Source organism: Morone saxatilis, unplaced genomic scaffold, assembly GCF_004916995.1.
Source record: "Morone saxatilis isolate NCDOM2014 unplaced genomic scaffold, NCSU_SB_2.0 Contig0, whole genome shotgun sequence".
Taxonomy (NCBI): domain Eukaryota; kingdom Metazoa; phylum Chordata; class Actinopteri; family Moronidae; genus Morone; species Morone saxatilis.
This window is the reverse complement of record NW_023339650.1, coordinates 12,436,055-12,456,061: the sequence shown is the minus strand read 5'-3', so window position 1 is coordinate 12,456,061 and position 20,007 is coordinate 12,436,055. Positions and strand designations below refer to the sequence as shown.

The 20,007-nt window shown below is 43.5% G+C and overlaps 1 protein-coding gene across 1 annotated transcript in view; it reads right to left on the bottom strand.

Moving 5' to 3' along the window:
* map3k22 (mitogen-activated protein kinase kinase kinase 22) overlaps window positions 1-20,007 on the bottom strand; it is a gene marked incomplete in the record, with an annotated part of 36,866 nt that overhangs the window by 7,127 nt on the left and 9,732 nt on the right. Inside the window, 11 exon segments of the mRNA XM_035681176.1 lie at window positions 747-911; window positions 1,456-1,527; window positions 3,115-3,176; window positions 4,264-4,337; window positions 5,272-5,405; window positions 7,214-7,328; window positions 7,748-7,864; window positions 8,148-8,247; window positions 12,133-12,170; window positions 13,732-13,841; window positions 19,837-19,881. Coding sequence (XP_035537069.1) covers window positions 747-911; window positions 1,456-1,527; window positions 3,115-3,176; window positions 4,264-4,337; window positions 5,272-5,405; window positions 7,214-7,328; window positions 7,748-7,864; window positions 8,148-8,247; window positions 12,133-12,170; window positions 13,732-13,841; window positions 19,837-19,881 — 1,032 coding nt within the window.

The window sequence follows — 20,007 nt, the reverse complement described above, 5'->3', positions numbered from 1 at the left end:
GTCAACCACAGACTGCTGAGGCCAACTTTCGTTTTATATCAATGACAATTTCTGGCCAACGTGGACTGAATGAGGACAGATGTGATACTGTGACATGGATGATGAGAGGGAAATTCTGCCTGATGTGACATACAGTATTACTGTCCCTCTACTACTTGCTACGAAGAGTTAAAACATGTTTGACAGCCATAGAGTATTTACTGGAAAAGACATTATCCTTGTTTTGTCTCTATTCACAATGGCAGAACACATTTAAAATTCTTGTAACTCCACTGTGTTTGACTTTTTTCTGCTTCAACAATTCACTCTGTTTATGTATCCACTGTATCCACAAAAAAGCTAAATTTTTTATTATATAAATTATCCGATCAAAGAATTAGCAAACAAGACTATGAATTTGTTTTTTTAAGTCCACATAGTGAAATCATAGAGACACACAATAAATACAGGAGACATTTGGTCGTACATACGCATATACACGATGAGGTTACAGCGCTTAAAAGTACTTAGGTTTGAACCCGGCCCTACTCTTGACAAGCACAAGAAAACATGTCTGAACTTTCTTCATTCATGTCTGGGTTATCAGTGAGGGTTTATTTGTCTCATTATCCACAGGAACCAGACACATACAACACTAATCAACAACAAAGGCCCAGAAATTCAGTTTACATAAGACTGTTTATATGTTTGGGGAGAAAAGTTCCTTTAGTGTTTGTCTGTCCCTTCATTTGAAGGACTCTACTTACACTTGGCTGTACCGCGCTGGCAGCTTTTGTCAGCGGTGCGGCCCAGTGAGCGCAGGTCGCTGTACTGCAGCGTACTGTCTCCATTATAACTGCGAGTGCGACTGGAAGGAACCAGCTGAAACAGGTTCTCCTGCGGCATGAAGCTGCGCGGAAGTGTCCTGCGACCTGAAAACACACATAAAAAAAATAATATATAGACATATTAATGACTTTACAAACTCACAGGCCACTGCATCTTTTGTTTGTTCTGTGAATGATTTTCACACACTACTTTAATTTACAGGTGTTCACAGAAAGCGAGCTCTTGGCCAAGACTTTTAGGGCCAGCCAGAGCAGAATGCCTCTCGCCACTCTGTCCCACTTCCCCTCAGACAGGAAGCAGGGCGCTGTGTTTTTATACAAGTTCGGGTTCACCGCAGGGAAACGTAAATCATTGCTAGCCAAGGTTAGCCCTCTGAGTAAGCAATTACTAGCAGCTGCCTGGAACAGCAAGCCAGCACTTCATGTACCAAATCTACCCAGAGAACAAACAATATTAAAAAATATTTTATCTGGAAAAGTGGTAAAAATATGAGGAGGAGGCATTGTAAAGATGTCTGGTAGTGGTGTGTGAATCTGTCTGTGTTGTCCTGTGCACATAGTAACGTATCTGTTTAATCTGTGCAGTAATAGTGGTGTTGTTATTGTTCTAGAAAAGCTGGTTTCTTACGGTCTCCGTAATCCTTGCTGCGATTGGGCAACTGGAACTGGCGAGGGAAAGTCCCTCCTTTCCCATGGCGACCTGCGGAGGGAGCAATGAGGCAGAGCTGTCAGTTAGTTGGTCATTGAAGCCTCAACAACTAGTCTCACATTACAACTGAATTCTCAATTTACACTTTTGTGTTTATTCATGTCTCAAGTTCACTAATGCATGCCTAATTGATTGGAGCTAGTCACACACACACATACTGAATGCCTAATAAAGATGACACAGTTTCACATTTGAAGTGATCAGACGCTACATTGCTTTTGCTCGCCTCGGCATGTCAAATCAAAGTCAGGTTCAAAATCAGCGGAATGGAAGAAGCTTTTCACACATGTAACGGAGCTGTTGTGTCGCCTCACCGCAGCCAAGAGAGAAAGTGAAAACAGCTCATGTGTGCTAGCTTAGCCTTAGCTCTGAACCCACTGGAGCAGTAACTAAAAGCAGGTGGGGAGCACTGCTGACGCAGGCGAGCGCTGACACTCACTCTCTCTCTCACACACACACACACACACACACACAGAATAGAGAGCAGCGGAGCCACTTGCAATTGAAAGCAGCTGTTCAGTCAGATGACTGCCTCCCCTCGCGCTGTTTTTGTGGCCGTATCCCATGGAGACGGGAGTTATTTTTTGTGTTTGGCAGCGCGGAATGGAGAGGAAAAATCTACTCACAGGGAATGGTAAACAAATACTGTAGCCCTCAGCAGGAAGGGCCACACAGCTTTACATCTGGGGAGGGGAGAGCGTGCATGTGTGTGCAGACACGTGGATGCATGCGTGCCCAAGGCTTCAAGTACTGCTGCAGCTATATGAAGCTCCCATACTCCCAGTCTGAGTACACAATGTGCAGCACTCCCTTTTTTTTAATTTACAGCACCAGGGGGTGGGTGCAGGGGAAAAAGGAATGACCAGATTGGGGGAGCCGCGGTGGTTCCTCTGTTCATGAGGATTAGTGTGGCGTTATCTGTCATCCTGCTCTATTTGATCTGCGTTCTGAAGGAAAAGGGACAGACAGGGAGCCGAGGGACAAGGACTAGACAAGTAAAGGGGGGGCATCAAGAGGAGGGAAGTGATCATGAAAAGACAGGAAAGCAGCAATGTCTATTAAGAACCGGAGTTTAAAAAAAAAGGGCCGACGAGGAGGGGAGATGGTTCGAGAGACAAAATAAGGGGAAAGGAGAAGGACAAAGGGTGCACACGGGAGACTGTGTGGAAGATAAAACAGAGTTATGACGCCATCACACTCTTCATCTTCTCCTGAGACACAAGAAATACAACCAAGATATTAAATATCTTCCCAAGAACCCATTCCTCATTTTAAGTATTTACTCCCAGATAAAACCATCAAATAATATCATCTCCCTCCTCATTAGTAATCTCAAGAGGGAATTTGCAACGGGGAACATTTTTAGGCAATCAGGAGCTACATGAACAGAGCTTATGTTCTTTATCTGTGAAACTGCTCGTGGCGCAATAATCACAGCAGAAACAAAAACAAAAGTAACAGACAGAACCTTCTAATAATGAACAAGCTTTTTGCACCTCTCTTTATCTTTCTGTAGTGTTTGAGTTGAGAATTAACTCAACAGCAAAAGGGGTGCTGCAGATTTCTACCCCTCCTTACCTTTGTATTCATAGTTGAGGTTCAGGTAATTATTGTCACGGTTGTTCTGCGTGAAAGGAGGACTGAAATGACAAGAGAACAGGGGGGAAAAAGTTGAAAAATGGTGTGCTGTTTCAGTCAGTAATTTCTGCTTATCTTCAAACAGAGTCTGGCTACAGCTGCTGGCCCGAAACTTCACAACAGCCTCGACTGTAAAGCAGCACAAAGGGCCTCAAAATGACTTTTGCGTTCAAACTACTTTGCTGTCAGTCACAATTGATTTTAAACAACAATGTGCTGAATTAGAAAAAGATAAGCTGCATTAACAATAAGAAAGTGAAAGTGAAGTTTGTGGTGCTTAAATTGCTGAACTTGAGCTTTTCTGTCATTAAATGTGGCGATGTACACCTCCCCTCCCGCCCCCCACTTCCCACCCTCCCTAGCCTTTCTGCGGCCAGCCCTGACGACCCGACAGAGAGTGACGTCTATCTTGACCACAGGGCGGCGCGGGCCAGAACCCTGGATAAGGGGCACGCATGCCCGCTCGAAGGGAAAAGTTCCATGCACTCGTTTCCTGCCATTGTTCTGCAGCCTGGAGCCCAGATAAGCCTCGTGCAGGTAGAGCTGTTTCCGTCCTCTCTCTCTCTCTCTCTCTCTCTCTCTCTCTCAACCTCACTCTTGCTCACTTTTCTTTTCCCCTTTGATTTACATTCAGTCTTTTTCGCTCTTCAGCCCAGCACTTCCACTCCACTCTCACTCTTTCACCACTTTTCATTTTCTGGCTCAGTTTTGCCTCTCATCCAGCTCGTTCTTGCTTTACACTTTTACGTCTCCCACTCACTCTCTGTTTCTCCTCCCTCTCTCTCATGATAACAGAGGAATCCAGGCGTCCAGATAAGAGTTTTGTCGCCATGGCAACAGCAAAGCGACCCGATTCCTTTTCTCACACAGGCAGCTCAGGCAGGGTCAGGAAGCTCTACTGGCCTTTAACACCATTTACAGACTTTACTGAGAGCCTCTGGTTGCTTCTGTGTGTGTGTTAACAGGCACGGACACTGTGATACAAACCAAATCTCTGCAACTAATGCTGTCTGCAATCTGAATGTGCACATCATAAACATAAATCCACACAGACATGGGTCATAAATCACACATTGCATGATGACTCACCTGTCCAGTGCTTGATCTATTGATTGACAGCTGCTCGACAGTGAGTTGTCTGCACTCCCAAAGGGATCCAGCATCTGACAGATATAATAACACAGGTGAATCGAGGGTCACAGAGCATGCAATCATGTGGGAGAGAATGTAAAGCAGTTCAGAGATTGAGAGTATAACGCAATATGAGAATTTGAAGGAGTACTGTGTGTCTTAGACAGGTCTCTTCAAAAGCTGCAAATAAAGGATTTCACATAATATCCAAGGATATCTGTTTCTGATTGTTTTCTAGAAAGATGATTTATCTTGGTTTTTGAGGACGAAATAACTGTCCCATTTGTTCTGCTATACACAATAAAAATTGATGGGAAACAACAATACGATATGGACTGAAAAACGTGTTCTTAACAGTCGAATAAAGGCCACTCTTTAAGTGTTCCCTTTAGAAATAATGGACAACACAGAGGCAAAGATGCACTATAGGTAAAGCAATATTCCCTTAACTGAGCTCAAGAGAGGCAAAGAGCGAAAGACAAGACTAAACAGATTTCAGAGTAAATTATCTTGCATGGTTGCTGGACAAGCATTTTTAAAAAAGAGCCAAATTAGAGGGTCATGAAGCCAATGTTAACCATTCCTGTGCATGAACTGGGATTGCTAAAGTCTCAGCATGTTGATACTGAAACTGTCTGGACTAACACTACTTAACGTTCAATAATACTCTCTAAGTGGCCACGACAAGCATGACTCTCTTGAGATGTCCCTGTTAAAAATAACGGACAAGATGGATGCAAGTCGCTACAAAGTGGAATGGTATTCCCTCAATTTAGTCCAAAAGTCAGACCTTTGTGTTACAAATGTCTCCATCCCTATCTTTAAAAAGCCAAATTAGTATATGATGTACTCATTAGATGAACATTTTACATAGAATTTAACATTAAACCACACCTCCCGCCAATCATAAAGGAGTGTTTTAAATAGTCCTCATATACAGTCGTTTTCCTCTGGATATGCTCTTACATTCTGGTCGTGGGTCTCTGGGATGAACTCCCCTTCACTGTGGATGCTGGTGTAGGAGCCCTGGCGAGCAATCTGCTGCTGCTCCTCTGGAACACTGCCAGGAGGCGGGGACGTCCGACCTGTGTGCAGTGAACCTGGGACAGTTCGAAAAAAGTGGAGCGAGGAGAAAAAACAGGGGGAAGCGAGTAAGGATAGAGGGGAGATGAAAGAATGAAGTGCAAAGACAGAGGAGAAATGTAAAATCAGTACAAATAAAAAGGAGAAATTGAGTGATGAGGGCCGGAAGAAAATGAGGGAGCACAAGGGAAAGATGATGAAGAGATGAAAGCGAGGGGGCAGAGGGGAGAAAACGGCATCACAGTGTTATTCATGGGTACAAGTTCAACAGTGCCAGGACTACGAGAAATGATTTACTAAACCACACTGCTGCTACCTCTAACCTCAATTACTGTGACAAACGCTCCCCCTGGCTGAGCTGCAGCGGAGACTGAGAACTCGTCCTTGACACAGTAAGAAGACCAACTGGAAGTCTGACTGTCGCTGGCTGAGCTGACAGGAATACTGAAAAAGTGCACAGAGGCCAAATAGGTGCCAAGATGTATAGAAATGGTCAACAGTCTAGTTTTTGACTGAAAGCGAAACTCACAACCTTTTTCTTCACAGTTCAGATTCTTTCTGCCTCTTCCCCCCCGTCTCCATCCTCTCCTTTCCCCCTGCTGCTATACGTCATCGAGCTACCCGGGCTCACATCACATCCTCACTCAACCATCCACTGTGACCGCTCTCCTGTCACCTCTCATCTGCCACCACTCCCTCCACTGCTATCCCTCAGCCGCTCTGACTTGAGGCAGGCAGGGGAATTGACACAGAGCGGGTAATTCTATACAATTTATATGAGTCGGGATGGTGACAGCGCTGATGTTATTGGGGCTAGGTGAGAAAGATTGGCGCTGACAGCGACCATAAAGATGTTTTTTATTTTTTTTGTTTTTTCAGCTGCTATGCAAAAAATGCAAATGCAACACTGAAGTGAGCGGTATTCGTCTCTGCATGTGTCTGAGGGTAGAGATAGGACTGAAATGTTGACCCTGCTGGATAGACCTGATATAAGGAGAGTGAAAAGACTCAGACGGGGGGAGCTCAGTGTTTCATAGAGCAAAATAAACCTTCACGCTATGTTACCAAACAAGCCAGGAGAGACAGCAGAGGATTGTACTGTCTGTTGGAGTGTGACATGACAAGAAAAGGACCTTTGGTGATGACAAGAATCCAGAAACCAACACTGACCCAGCTCATAACCCCACTTAAAAGCACAATTTGCCAGTTTTTGGCCAGAATAAACAAACAAGATATACTGTACTGATATACTGAGTATTAATTAGTGAGAATGTTACCATTGGACAGAGCTAGGCTAGCTGTTTCCGGCTAAACCGACTGTATATAGCTTCAATATTTGACAGATATGGGAGTGATCTCCTCATCAGGATCAACACTTTTAACCTGACATCTTCAGAATCAAAGCGCTTACTCATCAAGGTGATGATGCAGGCGGAGAGCTGTTTGGTATGAGAGCAGAAACTTGTCCTTGCCTTGACCTGACATCTCTCTGGCGGTTACAGTTGTCACTTTCACCTCCAATTTGCATTTTTCCACTCTGACAAAGCATGCCTCTCTTCTTGCCATTAACATTCCTATGACTGTATCATCACTGTGTATTATAAATTGACAATGACAAGCCACCCTTGAGGCCTTTGCAAGTGGGCAAGAAATCTTGGCATCAGCAGGATTTGTTGTAAGTGTCTGCCGTTTGCCTCCTTATAGACATAAACACTGGGAGAAATTAGGTCTTAACAACTCCTGATAGAGCTGTAATGTCCTTCTGATTCGTCCGATAGCCAATGAGATTGTATTTTTCTGCGTGTGCTCCTACGTGTCGGCTCACCTGTCGAGTGTTTGCGCACCCTCTCCGAGCCCTTGAGCAGGGAGCCCTTCAGATCTCCCAGTGACCGTGACGACCTCATCTCACTCTGCTTATCCCTGCTATTCACCTGTAGGTACTGCAAAGAGAAAACACACTGAGACGAGGAGCGAGAATAGAAAGACAACAAGACCAGGAGAGGAAGTGAGGACAGTGTTACATCATTGAGCAGTTACATCATCATCAGCAGGGGAAGTTCCTCCAATAGCTCTGACTTAATTTAAAGGTTACATGGCTTTAAGAAGAGAATGACTTTACACAGCTAAATTCCCACTGTCAGCAAGTGACTAAGCTGCAGCTGTTCCCAACACGGTTGTTATGGCTACCACTTACACATTGATACATCTTTGTACAACAGCATGACAAGGCTTATTGTGTAGAAATGCTGCTGTGTAAATCATTCAGTGAGCAATAAAATCTGAAGACAATTTGATGTCCTAAAGTCTCTCCAATGATCCGTTTCATGTCTTCAAAACGTGCATGTTGCTTGGAACTCACATGGTTGTTCTTGGGGGTCTTGAGCAGTATCCTGAGCAGCCCGTTGGTCCCAGTGGTGCAGCCTAACGTCAGCACCGCCTGATCCAGGTCCTCCTGGGTCTTCAGGGGCAGCAACAACTGAAAGGACAAGAAAACATACAGAACGCGACCTTTAATTCACCATTGTTCCACAATGATGGCATGTAAAAGAATCAGCGTACGCATGACGTACTGTAGATGTTGTTGTTATCATGTAAAAGCCATCATGTTAATGTACGGTGATTTTCAAGGATGTTTGTCCTTGAAAATCACCGTTATTAGGCTTTTTCTGCTTCCTTGTTTTCTATCGCTTATGACATTCTCAATCAGATTCATAACAGCAGCTAAAAATCTTACAAATGTCCACTAGTTGTTCTTGTACCTCTTTCTCCATGAAGAACATGTCCATCTGCTGACCAAAGGCCTCGGTCACTTTCTGCAGCAGCTCCTTGATCTTCAGTGGCCTCTGGAACGGGATGATTCTGGGAAGCAGAGAACGGCAGCAGGGTCAGAGGTCGGAGATAGAAGCCTGTGTTGTGTCTAGCTTCACAAGCACAGACTCTAAAACCCAGCCTTTATCAGCTGGCTGGCAGCTATACCTCGTAGTTTACAAGTTGGTTACAGTTGTTTTTTTACATGCTCGAGACAATAAGACACACCAAAAAAAAATGGGGTGAAAAGACAGACAAATGGAGTTATAGATCCAACGGATCAAGTTCTTTCCTATTCTCTGTAGCCTTATTAGCTTTTCTTCTAACATATGAGCGGATTAGAGAATCTCTTTGTAAGCCATTTTATGATGGTTTATGGGTTTCTATAGTAACAAGAGGAAAAATGGACAGGTCAGCCGGGTCAAGGAGAGGAGCGAGCTGATGCTAAAGGGGCATTAATCAATGCAATGAAAACAAGACAGTGCCAGAGTAACCCCCCCCCCCCGATTCATACGAATGTCTTATCTACTGTATGCCTACGTGTATGACTGAGTGTGTACACTCTGTCTGTCCGTCCCAGTCCGAGCTTATCAGTAACTGTTTGCAATGAGTGTATATATGGATGCGTGCGTGTTTGTAAAATTCTACATGCATGAGTGTGCTTCCCAATCAGTGTGTGCATCGGCCACTGTTTCAACACCACTGGGCCTCTCCACTAAGCCTGCACAAAGGCAGATGGGAAACTTCCTGAGAGGAAAGGGGAAAAAATCTGGAGCGGCAGCAAAAGCAGCAGGATGTGTGTCTTTCCCTCCTCTTTTAAAGAGTGACAGAGTGAAAGATACAGAGTCGTGGAGATATTTACAGACTGTGAGTGGGAAAATAAAGGAGACAGCCTGACAAAATAAAAGGGAAGAAAGAGAAAGAGATTCTCTCCGGCATTTCTTCTTGTCTGTCTGCCCTCACTCTCTGCTTTTGAAGAATCCGCAGACAACTATCTCTTTATAGTATCCTGATAAAAGGACTTGTTTTTAGCCCATCATTTCCTCATCAGAGGCCAAAGCTCTGCCTATCTTAATGACTCCTCATTGGTTCCCTCATTTGAGGAGAGGATTCTGGGAATAGGGAGGCTTGCAGATCAGAGGCGAGCAGCAGCAGAGCTAAACGCTCTCCATCTCTGTTTATACTCGCCGATGATGTGTCTGATAAAGAGCTGGAGGGATCTGGTGGGGGGTTGGGGGTATGAGGATGCTGCTCCGAAAGATATGGCTTTCCTTCCTCTGTGCAAGCATGTGGACACTCAGATTTGCAGAGTAAAACGAATGCTTTCACACATCCTCCAGCTCACTCTCTCTTTCTCTTTCCCTTTCTCTCATGGACACAATCACAATCACATACACACAGAGAAAAAAAAAGGGTCTGGCTCTGTTCCTTTACTCTCTGGCAGGAGACCCTGAGGCAGAGCCAGGGGGAAGAGAGACACAGCTCCTATTTCCTGCCCCAAACCTTCAGCGCTTGCCAATGAAAAGAGAGACCGTACAATTAGATTCCATTGTGGACAGACAACACGGTTATCCTGACTCAGGGACTCCTAATACCTCAAGTGCTGTGGACGCTGCTCAGATATAACATGTAATTCCCACTGGTGCTGCAACTTGGATTATGATCGTACAGTAACGTTTTTTCTGTGTTCTCAAGAATGAAAAGAATTGAATTAATTAGTCAAACTTAATCAAGTTCAGGGTTTTTTTGCTCAGTAACTCAAGTTGAAACTGTTTTTTAGGAGGGCTCAGAAATGTTGTTATGTTGCCTTTAATTAGTTTTTTACTGCACTTTTAATGTAGTACTGCTTGTGTTCATTATTTTGTATTGCATTTTATCTTACTGAGCCATATGTATTTGCATAAGGCCCAACTGAAGACAGAAGCTGCTAACTAGCTCAAACTGTAAATGCTATATTAGTTGGCATTGGTCGATGTACTTATCTCTAAATATAAACATTAAACCTGCATAAAGTGATTTTTTGGCCACTTTGGAGGCAGTGGAGACACACTGTAAACACAACACTGACGTATTATCACATTTTAAGTTGATATGGCTAACATCGAGCAGATACAAAGCAACATTAGCATTCATTTGGAGTCGTGTTTCTCACCACCTGTTGAATCTAAGTTCACTGTTTTTTAGCTCCATCTTTGTTCTCCACCAAGTCCTGAAAACATGTCTGGCTATTTAGCTGCTAAATGCTCCACTATGTTAGCTGGATAATCGCTAACTTTACTTGTCAGCCGTTTGGTGCTGGGTTGGTTTTTTGTTTTTTGGCTTAAAACAGCTGCCTGCTGGTAAGAGAATAAACAAAAGCGGTACTGTTGTGGAACAGGAAACCAAAACAATGAGCTGAAAGATGCTAAAACACTGTAGGACTGTCTGGAATTGCAAAGTACATAATATAAACATACATAATAATGTGACTGATTGTTAATATAATGTTGTGTGTAATGTTGATTAGAGCAGCTTTAGATAAATAAATACGTTAGTCATGCTAATGCTACAATGTGATATGATTATTTTACCCCTTGCGGTAACAAAATCAGGATATCCTACTGATTTCCAAAACAGGCCCTAAATCAAAGTGAAAGCAGCCAGTGTTTGGACAAGCATAACATGGAAATAGTGACAAAAAATGTGAGGAGAAAGAGTGAGTGTGAATTCAAAGAGTAAATAAAAAAATGGATAAAAAAATAAATTGCTTTCAAAATCAGTGAATGGTGTCTTCCAGAGTGAGCTGTTGTTCCAGGGAGGTGTGAGGGGAGCTCATGAGAAAGAGAAGAAGAGTCAGAGAAGGAGAAACAGAGGGAGGCAGAAACGCAGGGAGACAAGAACATGAAAAACTCGTCTCGTCCTCAGCAGTAGCCAATTAGGGCTGTGAAAAAGCGGAGAGGCCCAACGTGAAGCCGTATTCTGCTGAAGGAGCGTGCTTCTTCCCTTCTCTTTCTCACTCTTGTGAGCCTGTGGGTTTCTAATCAAAGCCTCACCAAACCAATGCCTGGTCCTATATGCTGATGAATCAAGACAATTATTCTAGTAGGTTCTGGTCAGTCTCCCTCTGATGTTTTTTCCACTGTAACAGTACACTCTGTGTTTGTCATTTCCCACCCCCACCTCCTAAGGCGTTGTTTGGACAACTCCAGGCTCACTGTGGGTCGTTAAATAAAGGTTTCATGGGGACAAAGTGTGTCTACGAACTTGGACCTCTCCCAAGATGCAGTGCTAAAGGCCCAGACCCGAACCTGAAAGACTCACTCAGCATCCATACATGGAACGATGGAGCTGCAGCGTAGACAAAATGAAGCTCAGCACCAAATAAAGCCTCTCCCGTTTAAAAGATCTGTTATTTATACTGGGCGCCTTAGCTTTCAAAGGACCGCGACATGGTAAACAAACTGTAAGGCACCTTGGTGGAAAAACTGCTTGTAAGAGTGTCTCCAGACAGGATGAGTGAAACCATGCTTTGCCTCTTGAGTAACTCTGAAGCTGGTGGTGCGAGGGAGGACAGATGGCAGCGGGGTGAAGGATGTGGGGGACGGTTGGAAAGCACAAAAAAACACAGAAGATGAAGTATTAATTTGGGGTGTGCCTGGAAGACTGGACACTGAACTGACACTCTTGGCACTCAGTCTTTTTGCTCACTCCCTCTCTCAGGCCCTCTTACCACCCCCACCCCCCTCTCAAACGGCCCGTCCGAGTCTGAAACACAAGGCCGCGGCTAAATGTCAAAGCAGGAATTTTTCCCTCTCTTTATGCTACTCTGGCATGTAACTGTGATTTCCCCTAGACACAAAATCCCAGGCATGGCAAAGCATAACAAAAAAGATCCAAAGTGAAGAGTTAAGGCTTGGACAGAGAAGTAGAAAAAACAATACGGAGGTTCCAACATACCGTTTTTCTCTCTCATGCTCCAGCTTGACTCTTAAATCCTGTTGAGAGGAAAAATAACAACAGAGGGGAGTTATGGAAGTGGAAAGTTAAAATGATTCATGGTTGTACATGGGATTTGGGCTGCGGAATAAATTAAAGCGATAAGCCGGACAAGGAAATTTAAGTGACAAAAGGCATTATAATGATACATGTTTTGTATTGCTGTTGCAGAATTTTTGCTCTGCAATACAAAGACGGCATTATCCTTCAACTTGACTTGATGGCATGACACAAGCTACGTTTTGTATTTTAGAAAAAGCAGGAATCTGGAGGAGCCTGCTAGTCTGCATGAGGTCATGGTGATAAACGAACCCTGACATCATATCAGTGCGAAGCGATTGGTTAAAAAGTAGGGGTTTACTCCGACTCACAGATGAGCAGCGGAAACTCTCTCTGCTCCTCACTGTTTGTTTATGTCTCATCATAAACATCGGTGCTTCAAGAGGATTTGCCAATTATCATTCCACAGAGGGAACGACAGCACAGGGAAACTACTTCAGAAAGAGGCACAAAGTGATTGAGGGGAATGAAATCCTGGGGCCACTGATGTTTTCAGCGCACTAAAACCATTGAGGAGAATGATTAGCAGCCGGAAAAGTATAATTTATAGTGATTTCTAAACTGATCTACTGTGGTCATAAACAGGTGACAGGCCATAAACCACACCATAACCTTTGTTAGGGATGACTTTGTGAATGTAGGTGGCATTTTTCTAAATTAAAACCAGATTCGGCTTTGTCACAAAAGACCGGTCCGGGCACAAGCTCGACCAGACAAATATGCTTTGTCTGTGTGCACCTGCAGCATAAACATACAACACATAGCAAGCTATCAAATGTGCTTCCTTGAGTTTAGGATTCTCATGGCAATAACTGTTATGTGAATGCATGTCACATTACGGTGTATAATATGTGTTCGACTCAGAATAAGCTCCTTTTAGTCACAGCACAACCTTCACCTGACTTTGGCAGCCAGCAGCTGTCAGTCCAACAAAAACTCAAAAAGGAAGTGTTTTTGCATGTGAACCCAGAATGACAGTAAATGTTAAAGGCACGGCTGTGCTTTGCGTGTGTGTGGTTAATATAAACTGTAATGGAGCAGAAAGTGTGACCGCTTTAATGTGCTACTCAAACCAAAAATCTATACTAGCCTGCTGTAGGCTTGAAAAGGTGGCTGTCAAAGGTTTGTAAGTTTATTCTTTGTCCTGAAGAATGGCCGCTCTGATCGGACTGAATTTGTGTCTATCACAATGGACTCCAATAGCAGGAAGGTTTTACAGCAGGAAAAGTTTCAACTATTCATGCAACAATCCACTTCTATTCTCTGTCCTGTCCTGCTACTGATGATCGCAATCTGATACTGGAGCTTTATTTTACAGAAGAGGTTGGAGAAGTTTCTGTTCAGGTTTTGACTTTTCAGCTATGAAAGCTGTCATTTAAATCCACTTTTACCAAACATGATAGCTTTAGCTACAAACCTTTACCAGCCACAATTTAAACCTATTTAAGGTGGTCAGGTTGATATCGGTATCGAGGATATAGATAACGAAAAACATCGTACCTGTTTGTAGAGTAAGGTTCTGTTCTTGGGCTTGTGGCTGTTGTGCTGGGTGTAGCAGCGACCCAGGGCTGCCAGGTCCTTCATAATGGAGTTAAGTGCCTCCTCGTCGTCTAAAGAAAGAAAGTACAAATTAGTTATGTGCGATTCCTTTAAGGTAATCAACATCAACAGTATCTGTATCAACAGAAAAATGACCTACAGTTGTGTAAACTCACTATATATTAGGACTGTGTAGTGGCAAGAATCTGGTATGATAAGTATCTTTACCGGTGTTACGATTCAATAATTGTAGGAAAACTGTCATGGTATAAAGAACACACCACCATATGCTAGAAAGTACTGCAGGATCTGCATGTGTATTCTCAGTCCTTGTATCATCCAACATCATAGCCCTCAGTTTACAACACTGATATCGATACATGGTTTTGGAGAATTGATACAATATCACAAAACCAAATACTGCAATACAATACTTCCTTAGACCCCTACGTTATGTGTGGCATAAAATACCCATGTGACCATTCCTTGACATTAAGTGTGTCACAGATGAGTGATGATAGCCCAACAGGTAACGCAAGTCCAGTTTGATCATTTGTCATGTGTCTTGCTTCATAGCTCAGACCAGGCAATGAGGCAACACCATGTGTTACTTCCTGTTCTGATACAATCTGTGGAATTTCCACTGCATCATCGTTGCAGATATTTTCTTTGTATGACACCTGGGCAAGAGAAATCTTCCTTTATTTAGGTATGACTGAGATGAGACATTCTGACGCAGTGGACAAACCTAACAATTCTGAACACTCTCAAACTCTGTACTCTGCATACAAAAGCTATGAAAGAGCAACGGTGTTTAATAATGCAGCATGGGTGTCAATGAGTGCCTGTCGCAGGGGACAATATAGTTGCGAGTGCGCAGCCCGGAGCTCGGTTATTAAGCACTTCAATATTTCAGGAAGATAATTCTTTAGCTGAAATTTAGTCCCCTGTAATGAGACAAAGATCGATCTTCTCTTTTGACAAACACTGACAGAGAATAAAAAATGTGGCTGCAGGCTTAAATGTGAACTGAGCTTACTGACTTTGATGGAGAAATCCGAACAAGAAGAAGTCAAGTGTATTTTAAATTCATAATTCGCTTTTTACAGGGGACAGGCCTATAGTGTTCATTAAACCCTTAAAAATCATTTAGCAAACCTGCAAGTGCGAGAGTGACGCTCAGCATCTCCATTTCTCACTTCTCTTCTCCCACTTCACACTCTCTGCCGTACACACTCACAAACACACTCTCATGTGTAAAGGGGGCAATCATGCAGATGAGCATGTCAGACATTACCATATCAAGAGACTTTAATAGAACCAATTATCTGAGTGCGGTGATTACAATATAAAGAAGAGGTCGTTGACCTCAGCTCCTGCTTGACTTTCAGATGAGCCCTGGGTGCATTCATTATAAAAACACACACACCACACAACAACACACAACACAACACACACTCAGGTTCACCAGGAACCAGGCAGGTGTGTGCTTGCAACACACAGCACCTGCAGGATAGGCCAATTCTTAAAATAAAGAGGGATCTGTGGTGTGTGTGTGTGAAAGACCACTGGGAATGTCACTCACATAGCGAGTGTGATAGCGGCACATGGAGCAGATGGGGTCTGAGACGACATTTGATCTTGTTCCCACTGTAAGGCTCTTGTGGCCAGCTGTTCGCCGACAGTGGGCCAGTCCGTTGGGTTCACCGAGGGGACACAGCACACACACGCAGATTTACACACCCAGATTAGGGATGCACTGCCCTGACTTTTTTTCTCAACGCTCCCTCCGATTGCTGATTCCTAATCTGATTCCAGTCTTTTTTTTAACCAAATTCCCAAATACGTCAACCTCATCAGGATAATTAAAGTAACATGACGACAGAGATATCTATCTATATCTCTATATCTATATCTTTCTAATGACACTGAGAGAGAAACTGTATTTAGGGCAGTATTGCCCCAATAACAATCTGAATCTGATCTAATCTAGTAGGCATGCATTCTACTGACACCCCCATCACATTCCCAAATAAAGACAATCTAGGTCAAGGCCAATAAATTCCAGCTATATAATGATAAAATGTTGTCATTTTACATGCCCTATCTATTTTTTCTTAGGCAAGTAATTTCCAATATTTTCCAGAATATCTTTAAACAAGCTTTGGAAAATATCACTGAATTAGCATATTTCAGCTGTCACACACTTGAATCCAGATATCTTGCATTTCTAAAAAAAATCCAGCAATGTAATGCACAGCAGTGTTCTGCATCCTCCTTTGTATTGAGGTGGAGGCAGAAACCTCAAAGATGGATACCACTGGATGAATTGACCCTTTAAAGGGAGATGACGCAATTTAGCAGAGGTCGGCAGGCCATCACACAACCATAGCTAATATGAGCCACCATAGGCTACTAGTCATACCAGATTAAGTGAGGCTGTAGCAGCAAAACATTTAAGTTTTTAGTGCTCGTGGATTCGACTTTTCAATTTTACAAAGAAGGAGTGTTATTTCTTCCTTCAAAAGTTACATAATCTCACTTTAAAACCTTTATCTGCTTTTCACTCAAAGATATTTCTCAATACTCCTACCAGCTCTTTTGGCGGCTGCAAACATTCACCTGCTCTGGCCCAGCGAGCGAGCTGACATAAACTGAGGTCGAACCACGCCAGCAGCTAACCACGGAGGTGAACGTCTTGTTTGACAATCCCAATATAGCAGCAGGAGTGAAGAGAGGTACGGCGTAACACCCCTCCCTTCTGACTGGCACACTCCCTCCACTTGAAGATAAATAAGGCACGGCGATAAGAAAAGTTACACCCACAAAATCTCAGCACACAGTGCAAACAGTGCGAACAGTGCAAACAGAGAGAGTGCCAGGGGAAGGACTGATATTATTCAAATTAATGATGATAACTTATTGGGCACTTTATTACGTCAGAGCACCAAATCAAAACTAATTGACTGAGAATTAAGTATAATTAGAGACCATCACACAAGCACATTTCTTATCAAATGCAGTGGCATGCTGTGTGCCTCATTAGCACATTCCTTTCTGCAGCAATAACTTTTTAACTACATGTGTGGGTAGCTTGGATGCGATAAGATAAGGTAGTTGTGAGACAGGTGAGCCACTTCTGGTGTCTTCCTGTCCTGGCTTGTTGAAGTGATAAGACAGAGGGAAGAACAGAGGAAAGAGTGAAATCACACCTACGTATGTAAACGAGCCACACACACCACACGGTGTTGCTTCATCGTACATACAGCACATACTGTGTCGGCCTGGAGCTCCCTGCTGCGACTGACACAGTGGTTAAAATATACCCTGTGAGGAGTGGTGGATGACTAACAGTTGGACCAGGGCTGTCCTCTCCGAACAGGAAGGAACTGAGTCACTGTCTCTGTTCTGAGTATGGAGCTGGGTTAACCGCATTAGTCCACATCAGGACATGAATGGATTTTTGATTGAATCGGATTGAATCAATCGGAGATGGACATGAGGCTAAAGAGCATTTGTCCAAGTGAAATTAAGTGTGTGCAAGACTAGGAAAGTGCTTTTATTTTGTGGAAATGGGATTTTACTCAAGAGTAGGAATGCAATTCATGACTGTGGCTATGATTTCCTAATTGATTGAAAAATGTTTGCTGGATCTTTAGCAATTAAGTCAACAAGATATTTAAAAATAGTGAACATTAAATAAATAATACAATTTACCAGATTTAGAGTTAATTATATAAAAAGGAAGAAAAGCAAACAAGCATTTTTACTTTTACTCAGTTAAATGATCCCTTAATTATTGTCAATTGATTTTCTGATCGACTAATCAATTAATAAACCTCAACTCTACTTATATTAAAATCTTAAAATCAAACCTAACACTACCTCCATCTTTATTTCTCATTATCGCTGCCTCGCTCTCTGGTGACAAGTGTTGTTTCAGTCCTGCCTCTACAGGCTCAGAGCTCCAGACTACCCTAAGCACTGGCAGTCAAGGATACAAAACAAACAACAGAGGCCTGTGTGTGTGTGTACGTGTGTGTTTATGTGTGTGCGTGTGTGTGTTTATGTGTGTTTGAGGCATGTGCTGTGACCTATGGATAATAGTAGAGAGGAAAGAGCGGGAGGGTCGGTTGGCGAAGGGGGCAGCGAGAGTGTGAGAATTGCGTGGTGGCGTACAGATCCGGCTGTGATGGCCGCCTATAAATGAAGTTATTACATCACTGAGGCCTGGTCCACGGCCGCTGCCAGAGAGGGGCCAGCCAAGGCTAACCACCAGCACAGTGGAAAGCCACCAGCTCACACATCACTGCCAGGAGCAGCCTCAAAAACCAGCTACAGGAACTTGAGGAACCTTATGTCAATGTGACCCAGAATGGTCCATAATGTTTTCTCTGGTGGTTGTGGGTAGTTTGGGATACCTGCAGTTCATTTCCTGTGCTTCTTCTTGTGTCTTTGGTACAATGTGACTCGCATAAGAAAAGGGGGAATTCCAGGAAGCTGAGCCGTAGCGAGCAACATTACACAATGGAGGCTGATTGCTGGGTATTGCATCATCGCTCTGCATCTTTCTTTTTTTCTCAGGCTAAAGCTGAGAACTGGGAAAGTGGCAGTGGGTGAAATGAAGCTGGAACTCCAGTCCGAGATAGTTTACATAAAAGCAGCTGCTGCTCGAGCAGATAGTCGCAAGATCTCCAAAGCCAGAACAGCTAGTTTGGAGTCGAAGACGCGGGCTACAGCCCCAAGAGTGTGCGGAGAATAACGCTGGCTTTAAGAGGCTAGTGCTGCAACTTGCAAGCTAACAAAGTGTGTGTAAGGGGCCAGAGAGGCAGCGACTGTGTGTGTGCGAGGCAGGCTGCCTGAATGAAGACATTGAGGGGATTTCCTGGTGCCGAGAGACACATCATGGCAAAGGCATCCGGCAGGATTAGCAGCTGGAGCCAAATGTGTCCTCACTCTGCAGCAGCACGGGCCGAGCTCTGACGCACACACGCGCACAACACACACACACACGCACACACACATAAATACACACAGCAGCTATAATAAGCAAGGCGCACTCTCTCTACACACTTTGCTGTCTGTCGAAACTGTGATAGAGCTAATTTAGCACCTAATGGGTGTAACATTTAAACCCCTGAAGTTAATCTTTCACTAAGAATAATGACTCTAATGTAATGCAGGGTATTGTGGGTGTGCGACAATAGTTGCGCAATAAATGTTTGTACAAGGTCTATGCCGAAAGTCTTTTCATCGGTGAGTGCCTGCAAACATTTCCATTCAACATCTAAAGGCTGTGACATTCCTTTTCTTGGCCTGTGTACCTTTATTACCTTTATTTCCACTACATTGTAATGGAAATGTAATGAGCTCTTAAATAGGGCTTTGTGTACTGGATTTATGGTAAAGAAATAGTTTGACATCCTGGGAAATATGCCTATTAGCTTTTTTGCCAAGAGTTATTTACACTACTGTAATGTTTGTGTATGAAGTATGGAGCTTGAGTATGTTGAGCACACATCCAGTGTTCAAGCTGGACGCTGTGAGTCCTGATAAATATCTGTAAAACACTCAAATGTTCTGAATTAAACAATGATTTATCTGTATATGTGTGTAAATCAATCAATATGTCGTCGCCAAGGCTTGTGGCTCTTTCTGTAGTTCTGTCAGTATGCTTACGGTTAGCTGGTGGTTTGAAAATATGGTCACCGTAAGCTAGAGCCAGGAGGCAATTAGCTTAGCTTAGCCAAAAGACTGGAAGCAGTGGGAAACGGCTAACTTGACTTTTTCCCTAGTCCGAGAAAATACACCTTACACCATAAAAAGGCAAATAAAAGTTTATCTTCCCGTCCTCACAGAACTGACGACACCAGAGACTTGGTGACGCAGAGACACAATAGCTCGCTAACTGTCAGTCTGTCAGCGACCTTTGAACTAACTTTGAACAGAGCCAGCTGGCTAGCTTACCCCTGCTGCCAGCCTTTATGCTAAGCTACGCTAACCTAGCTCAATAGCATACAAACATGAGAGCAGTAACACTCCGCTCGCCGTGAGGCATTCATTTACCTTGTAAATTCCTGTGCTGTCCGGGTCCATTTTGGAGACCGTCATCTGTGGAAACAACATAGTTTTGGATCACAGTGGAAAGGAAGCGAGCCGGGGGTGAACGCGGCACTGCAGCTATGACGCACGGTGCATGGTGTTTGGTTTCAAATGGTTAGATAGATAGATAGATAG